This window comes from Anopheles gambiae, chromosome X, assembly GCF_943734735.2.
Source record: "Anopheles gambiae chromosome X, idAnoGambNW_F1_1, whole genome shotgun sequence".
Taxonomy (NCBI): domain Eukaryota; kingdom Metazoa; phylum Arthropoda; class Insecta; order Diptera; family Culicidae; genus Anopheles; species Anopheles gambiae.
This window is the reverse complement of record NC_064600.1, coordinates 8,148,718-8,164,563: the sequence shown is the minus strand read 5'-3', so window position 1 is coordinate 8,164,563 and position 15,846 is coordinate 8,148,718. Positions and strand designations below refer to the sequence as shown.

At 47.3% G+C, this 15,846-nt stretch overlaps 3 protein-coding genes across 4 annotated transcripts in view; 1 reads left to right on the top strand and 2 right to left on the bottom strand.

Annotated features, from left to right (window-relative positions):
- LOC5666747 (cell division cycle and apoptosis regulator protein 1) overlaps positions 1–15,846 on the bottom strand; it is an 86,464-nt gene that overhangs the window by 5,999 nt on the left and 64,619 nt on the right. The gene's annotated exons all lie outside the window — the stretch shown is intronic.
- On the top strand, positions 1,196–5,570 carry LOC1271771 (protein ILRUN). The gene is made up of 6 exons (XM_003436955.2): positions 1,196–1,819; positions 1,949–2,051; positions 2,709–2,828; positions 2,913–3,166; positions 5,171–5,295; positions 5,381–5,570. Exons 1-6 carry the CDS (start codon positions 1,738–1,740, stop codon positions 5,414–5,416), a joined length of 720 nt encoding a protein of 239 aa, XP_003437003.1. The 5' UTR covers positions 1,196–1,737; the 3' UTR covers positions 5,417–5,570.
- On the bottom strand, positions 9,808–13,658 carry LOC1271772 (mucin-2). 2 transcript variants are annotated; one of them, XM_061659415.1, is made up of 3 exons: positions 12,356–13,658; positions 11,756–12,295; positions 9,808–11,215 (listed from the first exon to the last, which is right to left on the bottom strand). In XM_061659415.1, exons 1-3 carry the CDS (start codon positions 13,179–13,181, stop codon positions 9,969–9,971), a joined length of 2,613 nt encoding a protein of 870 aa, XP_061515399.1. In that variant the 5' UTR covers positions 13,182–13,658; the 3' UTR covers positions 9,808–9,968. The 2 variants fall into 2 exon arrangements, with proteins under 2 accessions (XP_061515399.1, XP_310626.6); XM_310626.6 differs by having other exon boundaries at positions 11,756–13,658.

The following is a 15,846-nucleotide window of genomic DNA, read 5'->3' as shown; positions in this document are numbered from 1 at the left end:
AGAGAGAGATACCGTTTCTACATATATCGAAACTGCAGGTGAGAGATGGCTGTGAGAGAATTGACAACCGGTTTCTCGCGCCGGTGTGTGTAGAAGCTCCGAAAAGCGCCGAGATGAGACTTTTAAAATGATGTCGAAAAAATCAATTTTAATCGTTAAAATGAAGTCAAAAAAGTTTCTTTTACCTTTTAATAATATCTTTCTCGGTGTATGTAGAAACGCTCAGACAGATAGGTTTGAATAACTTACCTGGATCAACCTGTAGTAGTTTTTTTTTTAAATTTCCAACAGGCTAGCAAAGCCCCGAATCCAACAAAGGTTCCGCACCTGGTGGTAGGTCCGGGACCAGGATCATGTCCACCCATCACTACCACGCAAGCTACCGTCGTTCGAATTGTTTACAAACATTGCGCATTGCGTTCGGCATCGTAAAAATTAATACCAACGGCACAAAATATCCTGCATTTTCAGTTGAAATTGGGTTATTAAAAAAAATGCACGGGCAAAACCAACAATGGTTTGGTTAATAATAGCTCACATTTCACCTTTGCGCATCCTAAATGCAGCAACACTGACGGTCACATTAAAACGTCAGGGGCAAGGTGGAATGTATAATGAGGTGTAGTTATAGCGCTTTTGGCGATCCCCCCCCTGGGCTCCGATTTTGACAGATGGTTTTCCGCTTGTATATGTATTGATGGATTGTTTACGTTTTGCATGGTCAATATTTGGTGGAAATCAATTTGGGTGAATATTTTAGTTTATTAGAACACAGTCCGTGATTTAAAATGGAAATTTTTCTTCGAGAACTTGAAGCGTTCGTCAAAAGCGGAAAACTAACTGTCAGTTTTCTTCGTCGATTCTTCTTCCACCTAGCTGTCAAAACGGGCTTATAACTTGACCTGATATCTTTACGGTCCTTGGACCTGATATCTTTACGGTCCTTGGTCAGGGGTGCTCAAAGCTGTCATCATCGCATATTGTCACTTGTTTTTAGGTGCAACTTTTTTCTCTCCAATTGTTCATAATACTAAAACAATATAAGAAATCAACCTTTAAAACGATATTCAACCGTAAACTTCCCGCTTTGGCGTGTACATTCCGTGAAATCGTTCGATTTCGTGCGTTTGTGTTTTCACTGCGATGACAGCTCCCTAGCGGCGAAGGAATGCACAAGTGACAGCCACAACAGCGAGCTGTCATCCGTCAGTCCCATCCAAACGTTCCATCACAGCAGCAGCAGCAGCAGCAGCAGCAGTAGCAGCAGGAGCAGAAGCAGCGGTCCGTTTCCTATTTTGTTGGGCTTTATTTTTGCGTTCTGCAACGTAAACTCTTTTCCACAGCGTGACCCTTGATTGTCGGCGAAACAATATTCGCCATTTTGTGCGTGTGGTGGCAGTGATGGTGGCATATTTCCCGTGTGCCTGTGTGTGATGTGTATGCTGGCTGTTAAGTGAATCGTGCGAGGCGCACGCCAGCAGCAGCGGACATCGGTCTGCCTGGTGCTTTCCGTACAACAACAATCAATCCCGGTCCAATCAGCCAACCCAAACAGAACAACCTCGGCCAGAGGCGAACCCCCCCACCCCCGGGTCCCACGCGTGCTCAATCAAGTGCCGTTCAAACTTTCGTACAATCAGCACCTCAAGCGCCCCACCAACAACAACAACAACGAAGACAAACAAAAACGCAGAAAATCTCTCCCGGCAGAAGAAAATAAAGTAAAACAACAAAACGATGGATCCCACCGATGAGGAGGCTTCGGCTAACCAGCTGTCGTCCGACGATATCGAGCAAAACTTCCTGACGCAGTTTAGCTGTAAGTGGCTGCATTCGCCCTTTGTTTACCTTTCCAGCGTTACAGCGCGGGAAGACGGAGGGGAAGAGAGAGAGACGGGAGGGGTTACCCGCAGTTGCGCTAATCTTAAACCTCTTTGTTTCCGCACAGCGATGGTGACAACGGACAAGGAGGAGCTGATCCACCAGTTTCAGTCGATCGGCGAGAACGTTAATTACTCCACGGCGACCTTCTTCCTCGATATGACCAACTGGTAAGCGTTGCCTGGGTGCTTGCTTGCGGGGCAGTGCTGCAAAATGCAACTAAAAAAAAAAATCTGACTGAAACAAAATTCATGTCAGCATCACATACTCGATTGTAACAATCAGAGATGATACTCAAAACGATTGGTGTGACTAATGCATGTTTCGTGACATTTTTGCAACCAACGTCACTATGTCAAAAGTCATTTTACTGTGATCAGTTCTGCAAAATGTCACTGACATAGTCATGTCAAATTCCGGCTGAAGCAACATAATGTCAGCGTTACGAGCTCTGTTGTGATCAGAGCTGAGACTCAAACAGTTGGTGTGACCATCGCATGCTTGGTGACATTTTGTTTAGCACTCAACTCTTGGTCAGTCACTTTGTTTGCGTGTCATGATGATCACCGACAGAAAATGTCATGACCAAGTGAGTGACCAAGAGTTGTTCATTGTTCATACCAAGTGAGTGCCAAAAGTTTCTTTGTTTTCGATTGGTGAACATCTCGTGATGCTCATGACATTTTGCAGCACTGCTTGTGGGGCAGGTTCGCCAATGACTTTCATTTTTCTTCTCATCACACACACACACACACACACACACACACACACACACACACTCGTATAAAACAACCCCTCCCTTGCCCCTCTCGCCCACCGACATGCAGGAATCTGCAGGCCGCGGTAGGATGTTACTTTGATTTTATGGCCCAAAATCGGCAACCGTCGATGAAGCTGCTCAACGACATCACAGTAGGCAAGGGCGAGAAGATCACACCAAACACAGCGTAAGTGTTTATACCATCCCTCCCCGGATTCACCAGACCTTTAATGGTTTCCCCCTCTATCTTGTCCCCCCCTTAAACCGACAGTATCAAGCTGACCTGGCTGCTGCAGAACAATGGTGAGGTGGCGTGGCCAAGCGGCACGTACGTGAGCCTGCGCCAGATCCCCAACCTGCGGGAGCAAAACATTCCGCTGTCGTACGAGGACCTGAAGTACTACGTGCCTGCCGTGCTGCCGAACGATACGGTGACCGTGTCGGTGCAGCTGGTCAGCCCGTCCACGGTCGGGCTGTTCGAAACCGTCTGGTCGATCTACACCCCGAGCGGCATCAGCTTCGGAGGTAAATTTGCGTGCCGTTAGCAGTAGCTTCTCTTCCTGTATCTCTCTATGACCATCATGCGCTGAGTAGCCCTCTGGTTAAGGTTATTGAGAGGAAATAAGGTTGCAATAAGGGATCGTTGCATGAAAGTATTACGATATTTAGATTTTATATTAACATATGTTGTTGCTTAACCTTAAATACGGGCGCTTTTACGTAGCGTCAACATTCGATGCTTTTGTTACACAATTAGGGCATCAAAGTTTGTCTCCGTAAAGGACAGGAATGACCAAACTTTTCGAGCAGTGAGCCACTTTTGTTTCAAAATCGTCTTGGCGGGCGATGGGGGAATTACTTTCGACATTTTATGATGAACCTTGAACACAACATTTATTAGTATAGTGGCACCCCTCATCATAACGAGCTAAATCCGTTCCGGTGACTCACTCGTTACGCTTGAGTTACAGCTCCAGTGAAATTAATCGTGAAATTTGGTCATTTTTTTGCTATATTTCATTAAATGTTCATCAGACTATGGCATATCGTACATCAAAAGAAAGGAAATATAATTCCCCAACTATTTAGACTATTAAATATATTGAAATAATGAATTAAATTGCATTAAATGCAAACATGAAAAAATAATGCTCAGTGGGGAATAATAAAGAAATGCATTTAATTCATTATTTCAATGTGTTTTACGGTACAATTAGTTGCCGCTTTAAACGTCCTTTCTTTTGGGGTGCGATGAGCCATATTCTGATGAATATTTAATTAAATATATTTAAAAAAAATCCAAAATTTCACGTTACTTTTGACGCATGGTCTAAATCGACCTTTATGCGGGAGGCTCTATTCCATATGTCGTTATTGAAAAAGTGTTAAATTGTTTTAGTTTTTTTTAATGTTTCCTAAAAACATCGTTTTAGAACGATCTATTCTGGTTTGTGTCTGAAAGAAGGTTTTGTTGTTCTGTCTGCCTTCTGGACTTTTTTCAGAAACAAGCCAGTTGTTCATCCTAATTGTACATTTTTGTACATGTAGTCACACATATGTAGTCATATATAGTTGACTAAAAATGACAGCAGTTGGTAGGGGAAACATTCGCTTTTATTAGCAAATAGATCCAGAAATAGCGCGATAGACACACTCGTCCACATATACGCCACACACTTGTGCCGAAGTCAATTATACGTCACTTTTCCTGCTGGCAACGATTTTTCGTATCGAAACTCTCATTTGTCTGAGCTATAATCAACTTTCCATACGCTTACGATACGCCGCTTTCCTTCAAAGAATTATCGAATCAGTATCAAAAGAGAGTCTGAGCCAAATCTTGATTTTGGCAGCAGGTTTTAATCACTTTATTCCCAACTCGCTGGCAAAATGCTGCGAAAATGTATGAAATAGTTAATCGTTAGCTTTTACGGTCACTAGTTTAACGAAGTATTCTTGATTTTATGATACTTGATCGCAGATGCTATTTGCCACTCATTGATTGCTGTCTTACTATTGCATTTAATATTATTACGTGATTATTTTTAACTTTTAAGTGATTTCGCTATACCCCCTGCGTAACCAATTATTCAAAATGATTGTGAGCAAATGGTTCGTTATCATTAAAGAATCATTTTCAATATTGAATCTACCTTATTGTTGACATTTGGTCAACATAGCAAATTTAAAAAAATTGTTTCAAAGCCTTCATCCTTGATAAAGGCCTAAAAATCATAATATTCCTTCCCACCTAATAACGAAAGCTTCCATAACGTCAAATATTGTACTTTTCGCATTCACAAACCCGTTTCGTACTCCTTTGTAATTTATGAGCGCCTATCGACGGGGACGCAATCAATCGCTGGTACAGTTCTGTTGGCTTAGCACTGTAAGAATGCTGGTACTGCTTAATTTGACCGAATACGCTTAAACCGCTTTCTGAGAAGACGATATTTTAATTTGCTTTGTGGTAGAAAATCGGAAAAGCCTGCGCTAGAATGTTTTTAATCGATTGACTCTTCCTTCCAGAAAACATCATTTCGCGGATCGAGGTAAGCGCGGATGGCACGATGGCGGTCACGCAACAGTTTTCCCATCTGCAAACTAGCTCGACCGCCGAGCTGAATCCGCAGCAGAACGCCCCGGAGTCGCAGGTACGTGTCTATATGGCCGCCGCACCGTACCGCGAGCTGTATGTATTGTTTTTTTTTTTGTTTGTTTTCCCTACATTCCTTCCAGCCGAACCAGCTGGACGATAGCGAAATGTGGGGATAGCCAAGCGACAACAGCGTTCGGACTACCGCGCCAGCCACCTCTGTACAGCACACTGTAGTGTAATGACTTGTCTCCGGCCCTTGTGTTTGCGTTGCCGTTCCTACCCTCAGTTGCTGGCTGCCGCATACTACACTCTCCACTAAACGAGTTCGTTACAGTCGTTGCCGCTAAATTTTGACTCTAACTCACTAATTTTTGTCTCGAAGGCACCCATTTTTGACAGCGTTTCACGATTTTTGCCTCAAAGGCATCAATTTTTTGACAGAGCGCATCAATTTTTGACTCTAACGCAAATTCATGCGCACTGTCAAAAATTGATGCCTTAGAGCCAAAATTTGGTGGCAACGACTGTAGTTTATTTAAATTATTGAATTGCCACTTTTCTGACTAAACAGATCATACCAAAACATTGCGATGCGTATTCAATTCGGAGCTTGCTTGGCGGAGCTGATCGATCCCCCTTTTGATCAAGGCTTGATTTTGCATGATTTTCCTTCCCGCGGCCCGTGCTGCTGTTGCTTGGTTGGTGCGGAGTGGCGGGTGGAGCAGTGGGGAATGGCAAAAATACATGTTTTTAATGAAAAATATTATTGTAGAGGAACGCTGCTAATGCTTGGGGCATATAATATTCCTTTCTTTGGTGTGCTATGCTCTATATTTCAATGGACGTTCTTTAAAACGTCATAAAAAAACAACAAATTGTCACGTTCACTCCCAATCACTAAACCGAACCTTTATTTAGCCTCATTTATTTAACGTAGATCGGAAAACGCTAAAAAGGTAGAGCGTTGCATTGTAGTAAACTTTACCAACAAAGACATTTGAAAAAGAATTATTTATTTACATCTAACATCTCTTTGTGCAATGCACGCTGTGAAAACGCATTGGCAACGCTTACCGTTTTTGAAAGCATTACAATCTTGCCCGACCCTTCTGCTCTCCACCCCACCCCGAAAGCCCTTCAGCTGCACAGGACAGGGCGCGCGTTCGACAATAAATTTTCGGAAAGTTGAGCGAAACAAGCCTTGATCCCCTATGCGCTTTGGCTGTGTGCTGCGGAGCTCGACCGGAGCATCGCTGATTTATACTAAAGATTTGCTCAAACGAAAGCATCACAACTGCAACAACAAAAAAACGGCAAAACCTTACACAAATAGGGGCTCAGCAGAGGGAAACCGTTGTAGCAACCAAAGGATTATTAGAGAACCGTTTGAATCGAAAGGGCTGCGCGCACGGCTAGTGCGGTGGATGGAGAAAGGATAAGAATTTAATCGTTAAGAACCCTTTTGCTCCCCTCCGCTATCGTCTAAAAAAAAAGCAAAGCAAAACAACCCAAACCTCGTCCCACAAAACGTCTGAAACTCAAGATCGAAACTCGCGCGACCGCCTGGAAAGCAGCCGGAAGACTTAATTTATTTGCTTGCTGTGCGGCAAAGCGACGAGAATCTAAATTTAATTTATCTGATTAGAATTGTTAAACTCTCAGAACTGACAGGCACGGCAACGGGGGGGAAAAAGCGAAGCACGAGAGCGTTTGTAAACCAACTCCTCTCGCGACTCCATCCATGCGCAACATCTATGCCGGGGTTGTAGGCGAAGCAAAAGGGAATTGTTATTGCAGCTCCCCATTGCTACCTTGTACAGAAACACCACTTGCGCGTGATTGTTCTTTTTTGTTCGCTCATTAATGTTGTCGTTTTTCGTGCGATTTAATAATAAGTAAGTAATTTTGCGTAATTTTGCGTAATTTTGCATGCAAAGTTAACCCATTACTGCCCGGGTGTTGCTCAAATGAGCTGAAACTGTACATTACACCTTAGGTTTGTGCCAACATGCGGGGCGGGGAGACAGATTTGTTGTTGTTGTTTGCGAAAAGATCTGTTTAGAGGCTACCTGAAACGCCGGGCAGCTAGCAGTTTTCAAAAGCCGGAAATTATTTGAAAATCGAACTTAAAATCGGGTTTGCTCATCATCAAATTGAATTCAGAAATGATTTTAATAATTAATCACCACTATCGGCTTAAGAATCGTTGTGTGTGGAGGCTGGACGAGGTACTGCGAAGGGTGCATATTAGTCAGAATCGGTTCCGGATTCGCAATCGGGTTCAGATTCGCAATCGGGTCCGGATTCGCAATCGGGTCCGGAATCGAAATCGGCTCCGGAATCGGCTTCGAAATCGGAAACGGCTCCGGAATCGGAATTGGTTCCGAAATCGGAAACGGCTCCGGAATAGGAATTGGATCCGGAATAGGAATCGGCTCCGGAATCAGAATCGGCTCCAGAATCGGAATCGGATCTGCTTTTGGAATCGGAATCGGTTCTGGAATCGGAATCGGCTCCGGAATCAGAATCGGCTCTGGAATCGGAATTGGCTCCGGAATCAGAATCGGTTTCGGAATCGAAATCCAACTGGGCTCCGAGATCAGAATTCGCTTAGAAATCGGAGTCAGTTTCGGCATCTTCACAAGAATAGACTTTGGATGCAATGATGCTACGTATTGATAGCCGCAAAGAATCTAAATTTACTTGTACACGATAGCCTTTCTCATGGAGATTCCAGGACTGATATCACTTCTGAAACTTCTTATTTCAATTCAAAAACTGATTCGCATCCCGGAGCTAATTCCAATTCTGGAGTCAATTCTGATTCCGTTTCCGGATCCAATTTCGACAACGGAATTGGCTCCGGGTCAAACTTCGGAATCGGAATCGATTCAAGCATCGGTTCCGAGCTCCCACCACTAGTGGGACATCCAGACAATCCAGACACATTCAACATGCTCCGCTGATTTTTGTTTAGATTCGTGCTCATCAAATGATTTATTTCGCCAGATTTAACTTCCGATGATTTTGGTGACACAACATGTTTAAACGAAGAAGGATTCAAATATTTAAAAAAAAAATACAACTCCTTATGCTTGATATCTCCTTTTTACACTTGGCTAGTAACGTTTTGTCCCAATTTTGAGGAGTATAATCAATCCTTCAAGATGGAAGAAACGGCGTAATTCAAACACAACAAAACCCAAAAAGAAAAATAGAAAAGACAGATAAAGTGATACTGGCACAAAAAAACACTATATTAAATTATAGTGTTATATCATTTACAATGCGCGTTCAGCTGGTGGAAAATAGCTCTCCAAAAACGGACTGTTTACGCTAGGCAGTAATGGGTTAAAAGCAAGCGCAACAGTGCGCACGGCGCACGCGTGATCTCACACAGCTTCTTTAACAAAGTCTGATCCACACATCTACCACCCGCCGGACAGGGCAGGTCAGGTGCGGCACAGTGCGGCACACACACACAGCCTGTGCCTGTGGTTTTGCTGCTTGACCATAGCAGCTCGTTTTGGCATCTGAAGTCGATTAAGCCAGGGCGGCAGGGTTTCAGGGCTGTCCTGCTGGGTGTATATGCGAGTGTGTGTGTGTGTGTGCGTCCGTCAATTCTTGCTGATGCATGAAAAGCTTGCAGCGTTCTGCAGGCGAGCCACTTTTTAAGCAAGCACTGACACACCGAAGAAGAGTGGCTTGTAATATCATCAAAATCGCTAACCCATTGTATAAATAAATGATAAAATTGGAAAAAAAAAACATTTTGGTGCAAAGACAGAGAGAGAGAAAGAGTGAGATAGACAGAGAGAGAAAGAGTGAGATAGAGAGAGAGAGAGGAGAGAACGACAGGGAGAGAAGCAAATTGCAATAGTGCGTCGTGCGTAGTGCTAAGTAGCGTTAGCAGTAAGTGATGAAGTGTTAACAGAATTTTGATACTATGATTAGTGGGATTTTTTTTCTCTCCTTTTTGTTCATTTTTCTTTGTTTATTTGTTTGCTTGTTTGCCGCGGAGGGAAAGGGGGGGGGGGGGGGGGGACGGGCGTGAGAACCGGTGCCATACGCACGATTACGAGTTAGGGAGTTATTCATATTGCGAGCGATTTTTACGCCACATACATCCACAACCCTTTGTGCAGTTGATTTGTACTTGTTTTTTTTTCATTTTGTCTTGTCCAAAGTTAAGTAACTTTTTTTGCCCTCTAGAGGGGGTGATGATAGATATAAGAGAAAGAAGAGGAAGCAGAATAAAACAAAACTAGAAACAGCTGTTTCACACCTTGTAGTTGTATAAGTTTCATTCCAACACCAAAAAAAGAAGAAGACGACTGAAAAGTGTTACGGTAAGAAAGCTTATTGAATGTCCCATATGGATTCACATCTGCTAAAAACGAATTTTCATATTGGAATATTTCAGGCAATCTACAATGGGACAAATTGGATGCACTCGTCGGTTGGGGTTTTTGGCGCCTAAGACTGAGCCTTAACATTCTACACAAAATGGCTGGATGGAAACGATGAGCCCACGGAAACAGCTGTGACACACAAAAAGACAGACAAGTTGCACAGCATAAAATAATTTATTACTCAAACCAGGTCACCTAGAGGTGCGCAGCGAAAGCACAGCAGAGAAGAAACAAAACAAAAAAACAGCTAAACACCTAATTACAGCGTGTCACCAATTGGGGAGGACGAGGAGGGAGATGAATGGGGAAGTGTCCATCACATCAGGCCGCGGGTGCACACGTAGCGGTCCGAGCACGCCCGCTTCTGCTCGTCGTACTGCGTGGTGCCCGGGCACTGGAAGATAAACTCGACCAGCTCGCCGGACGGCAGCTGGACGCAGAACTGGTACGAGCGGCAGTCGACCCCGGTCGGGAACTTGCCGGCCGTCCGGCACGCACCCTCCAGCCCGAGCGTGGTCGTCGTAGGCGCAGGGGTCGTAGTGGTGGTGGTGGTGGTTGTCGTCGTCGTCGTCGTCGTCGCCGCCGCCGTCGTGGTCGTCTCCGGACCGGCAGTGGTAGCGCCGCCGCCCACCCCACACCGGTAACCCTCCTCCTTGACGCAGCGGCTCGCGTCCGTGGCAAAAATGGCGCCAGTGGGGCAGCTCAGCTCCACACTGATCAGATTCGTGTTGCCGTCGGCCAGGCTGTACAGGCAGAGGTAGTAGGACTTGCAGTAGAGCGAGTCGGGATTCGGGAAGCGGCCCACGTCCGGACACTGGAACGGGGTGGGCGTCGGTGGTGGCGGCGGCGGTACGGTCGTGGTCGTCGTGGCCGGTGGCGCGACGCTGGTCGTCTCCTGGCCGCACGTGTGCAGGGCCGCCGTCACGCACATGGCGCGGGTCGGCGAAAAGATGGTGGTCGGCGGGCAGGTGAACTGGAGCGGCGTCAGCGTGCCGAGGCTGTTGCGCACGCACAGCACGTACGATTCGCAGCCGGTAGCGTCCGGGCTCGGAAAGCGGCCCTCGTTCGGGCACTGGAACGCGCCGGACGTGGTGGTGGTGGTGGTGGGCATTGTGTTCGTTGCGCCGTCGGTAGCGTCGGATCGGTCGGTCGTATCCGTCCCGTCCACACTGTCGGTGGTCGTGGCGGTGGCGGCATCAGTCGTCGTTGAGGACGGTTCCAGACCCGGCGTCGTAGTCAGCGGGAGGTCCGTCCGTGGCTCAGGCGTTGCTGTTGTGGTCGGTACCGGCACGGACGGTGTAGTTGGCGTGACTGCACCCGGCGTGGTCAACGGGATGGCAGTCGTTGGCGCGGCAGTTGGTGCAGGAGTTGTCGGAGATGGGCCTTCACCGGGCGTTGTTTGTGGCAAGTTGGTGGTTGAGGCAGTTCCAGTGCCTGGTGTCGTCAGCGGGATGTTCGTTGTGGCCTCAGGAGTTGTTGAAGTCGAGCTTGGGCCTGGCGTTGTTAGCGGAATGTTTGTTGTTGGCTCAGGTGTTAACTCAACAGTTGAGGATGACGCCGTACCTGACAATGTAAATGGTGTATTAGGAATTGATTGGGAAGTTGTTCCAACAGTTGCTGGAAAACCTAGGCACTAGTGGTGAAAGCTCCGAATCGGACCTACCCGATTCAAATTCCGTGTTCGGAACCAATTCCGGAGCCGATTCCGATGCTGGAATCGATTCCGAGTCCGGAGTCGGCTTCGGAATCGGAACCGATCTTGGAATCGCAATTTGCTCCAGTAACGGAATCGGGATTGACACCAGAAATGAAACTAGCTCCGGAATGAGAATAAGTTCTTGAATTGAAGTAAGAAGTTTCAGAATCGAAATCCTTCCGGGAATCTCCATGATAATGGATCGTCTGCAAGTAAATTTTGATTCTTTGCCGGCTATCATTACATAGCAATACATTGGTCCCAAACGTCTATTCTTATGGAGATGCCAAAACTGACACCGATTTCAAAGCCGATTCTGATTTTGGAGCCAATTCCAATGCCGGTGCCGATTCCGGAGCCAAATTACGACGAAAACTTCATTTTTTCCATCACTACTAAACACATACCTGGTGTAGTAAGGGGAATGTTTGTTGTAAGTTCGGGCGTCACTTCAGAAGTTGCAGAGCCTGGCGTCGTCAGCGGGATGATCGTTGATGGCTCAGGCGTTGGCTTAGGAGTTGTAGAGCCTGGCGTCGTCAGCGGGATGATCGTTGATGGCTCAGGCGTTGGCTTAGGAGTTGTAGAGCCTGGCGTAGTCAGCGGGATATTCGTTGATGGTTCGGGCGTTGGCTCAGGAGTTGCAGAACCTGGTGTCGTCAGCGGGATGATCGTTGATGGCTCAGGCGTTGGCTTAGGAGTTGCAGAACCTGGTGTCGTCAGCGGGATGATCGTTGATGGCTCAGGCGTTGGCTTAGGAGTTGCAGAACCTGGTGTCGTCAACGGAATAATTGTTGATGGCTCAGGCGTTGGCTCAGGAGTTGCAGAACCTGGCGTCGTCAGCGGGATTTTCGTTGAAAGTTCGGGCGTTGGCTCAGAAGTTGCCGAACCTGGCGTCGTCAGCGGGATATTCGTTGATGGTTCGGGCGTTGGCTCAGGAGTTGCAGAACCTGGCGTCGTCAACGGAATAATTGTTGATGGCTCAGGCGTTTGCTCAGGAGTTGCAGAACCTGGCGTCGTCAGCGGGATATTCGTTGATGGCTCAGGCGTTGATTGCGACGTCGTTGAAGTCGTCGTCGGGACTGTCGGTGATGGCGTCACCAGATTCGGGCAGCTGTACTGGTCGGAGGAAACGCAACTGCCCTCAGCCGGAGAGAACACCATGGAAGAGGCGCACCGCGCCAGCTGCGCCACCAGACTGCTGCCAGAGTACAGGCAGAGGTAGTACGTCTGGCAGTCGGGCGACTGTTCGTTCGCGTACCGGCCCTCGCCGGGACACACGAACGGTCCGGGCGTGACGGCTGTGCTCGGTGGCGGCGCCGCCGTCGATGCCTGCGGGCACACATTGGGCGGCGACGAAACGCACGACATCTTTTCCGGCGAAAAGATGGTCGTCCCCGGGCAGGTCACCCGGGCCGGTATCAGCGAACCGTCCGTGTTCTTCGTGCACAGAAAGTACGCCTTGCAGTCGGGCGCGTCCAGATCGGGAAACCTACCGCTGGACGTACACTGGAAGCCGACGTCACGCGGGCCGGCAAACGCAATGCCGCTACACCCGACCGTCGCCGCGTCCACGCACTGGCGCGCTTCGCGCGAGTACACGCGTCCGACGGAACATTGCGCAGCGACCGGAACCGGCACGCTGTCCGTTGGCCGCAGCTCACAGCGATAGTACGCGTCACTGCACCGGTCCGTCTCGTCGGCCGGAAGCGAGCCGACCGTTTCGCACCGCACTGCTGCACCACTCACTGCCGCCAGCTCCTGCGTGTGGGCTAGCAGCGGCGCCACCACCAGCAAAATTGTCCCAATCACTGTCGGCATCAGCGAATGACGCATCGTTCTGTCTATTATTTTTTTTTTATTTCTTCTTTCCGCCCTCTCTCGCTTGGCACTCACACACACACACACGCTAGCTCACTTCAAAATCGAAAACCGCCTTCCTGCCGTGGAACCTGTGCGTATCGGTTGTCTGTTCGCGCTGCACTGAATTCCGTCGTACATATCGGATGTAGTTTTTATAGGGATAACATCAGCACCTGTTTATCACGCGCCCCCCGGGCCGCACAGCGCAGCGTTGCCATAAAACCTGGCCGGCGAGAAATTCGAGAAACCGGCGAGGTGAATGAAGTCAGCCACCCTTCTCCGCGCGCCCTCCGCTAGCTGACTCTCAAATTATCCGGGCCGTTCCGCTGCGCCTGATAAACACCCGGCAATAAAAGGCCCCGCAAGTGCGAAATTAGCAACAACGATAACCGGGCTCCACCTTCGCCTTCTGTTTGTGCCGGACAGGGCACACGGTGCAACAAACACGACCCTTTCGGTGGGGGGAGGGGGGGGGGAGTATAGTGCCCATTGCCCAGGAAACAAACTAATCTTTTTTTCCCCGGAATTCTGTCTGTGCCGTGTTTGGGGTGGTGGGTTGTCTCTCTAGCGTGCGGAAACGATGAGCCATCGTTTCGTTGGGGCGTTAGCTCACCCCTTTGCAAGCAGGCGGCGTATGGCATTTGTGTGGCGCAGGGATTATCAGGATGAGCAGCGGTACAACAGTCGCATGCTGTACTAACACGGCACCCCGAACTGCGCAGCTCTTCGGACACGCGCACCTAAGGATCGACCGGAGAAGGAGATACTTTCTTCACAGCACCATTTCCGCGATGTTCCAGGCTGGCAATGCTATTGGATCCAACTCCACAGTATTAGATGTTACAGATGTGGCCTAATTCGGTGGCAGATGTTTCGTTAGCTCCATATCCAATTCCCTTTCAGGAGGTAACGATTATGCTTTATTTTAAACATCCGGTTCAGGGCCGATAGGATCTAAGGACTTCAACTTCAACTTCAAGCATAGCAAGATGCTGAGCTTTGATCTCTTATTGTCTGTCAAGAAAAGTTATTGATGACAAACACAGAAATTACTTTTGAAGAGCCTGAAGATATATACAAGTTCTTATAACCAGACAAGCTTTGATGAGGTCCAAGATGTTGAAACGTTTCTTACTCATTAGGCAGAGCGGGATAATGAACCTCGGGAATTTTGAAGACAAAGCAAAGTTCATGGAAACAAGCATGCTCTTCAAGGGCCTGAAGATACATACAAGTTCTTACAGTCAGGCATAGCAAACTTTGATGAGGCCCAAGATGTTGAAACGTTCCTTACACATTAGGCAGAGCAAGGTGATGATCATCGGGAATTCTGAAGACAAAGCAAAGTTCATGGAAACAAGCATAGCAAGTACTCTTGATGGGCCTGACACAAAAGTTCTTAAAAGCCAGGCATAGCAAGATGCTGAGCTTTGATGTCTAATTGTCCATCAAGACAAATTATTGATAACAGACATATAAATTGCTCTTGCAGGGCCTGAAGATACATACAAGTTCTTATAGTCGGGCATAGCAAGCTTTGGTTAGGCCCTAGATGTTAAAACGTTTCTTACTCATTAGTCAGAGCATGATGATGAGCCTCGGGAATTCTGTAGGTATAGTAAAGTTCCTGGAAACAAGCATGCTCTTGGAGAGGGAGATGCATACAAATTGTTAAAGTCCGGCATAGCAAGCGTTGATGAGGCCCAAGATGTTGAAACGTTCTTACTCGTGGAAATGGTATAACAAGAAGATGAACCATTCAAATTCTGAAGACATAGCAAAGTTCCTGGAAACAAGCATGTTCCGAAAGCCAGGCATAGCAAGATGATGAGATTTGATCTCTTATTGTTAATCAAGAAAAGTTATTGATGACAGACACCTAAATTGCTCTTGAAGGGCATGAAGATACATACAAATTCTTATAGTCAGGCATAGAAAGCTTTGATGACGCCCAAGATGTTGAAATGTATTTTACTGATTAGGCAGAGCAATATGAAGAACCTCGGGAATTATGAAGAACCACCAAACGGTATTGAAAACCAACCAGGCAAGTACGCTTGATGAGCCTGGGAATAGCAAGTACTCTTCCATGGGCCTGAAGACACATTCACAACGCGAAGATACTAATATCTACACCGAGTTGCGAATATGTCACTTCTCGCCCTGAAGACTTCCAACGACAGTAATGGCTCACAGCTCTACGCAAGAGTGTGTGCAAAATGTGCGCAATGTGTTCCAGCAGTCTGCTATTTTGTGTTCATTTGCAAGCGCACAGCGCACAAAAACGTAATAAATGATACCAAACGGCATCGGCGTGAGCGTGACGAAATAAACCAGGTAGTAGGTGCACAATTTTTGGGGCGTTCACAGCGGTACCAAGCGGAAAGAGAGAGAGCTTATGTGTGTGTGTGTGTGTGTGAGTTTGCCACTAACGGCTAATGAGCAACTTATCACCCGCGTATTGGCAGGTACGGCAGAGATACAGAACAAATAAGATTGTCTGTTTTTATCGTCCGCGACGATAACCGACCGGGAAACTAATAAACTTAAGACTGTGCCGTCCTCTCTCCCCTCCCCCCCCCTCCTCCCCGCCCCCAACTGAGTTGCGCGGCAAACGAGCGTCAAAAGGTGACGCTCG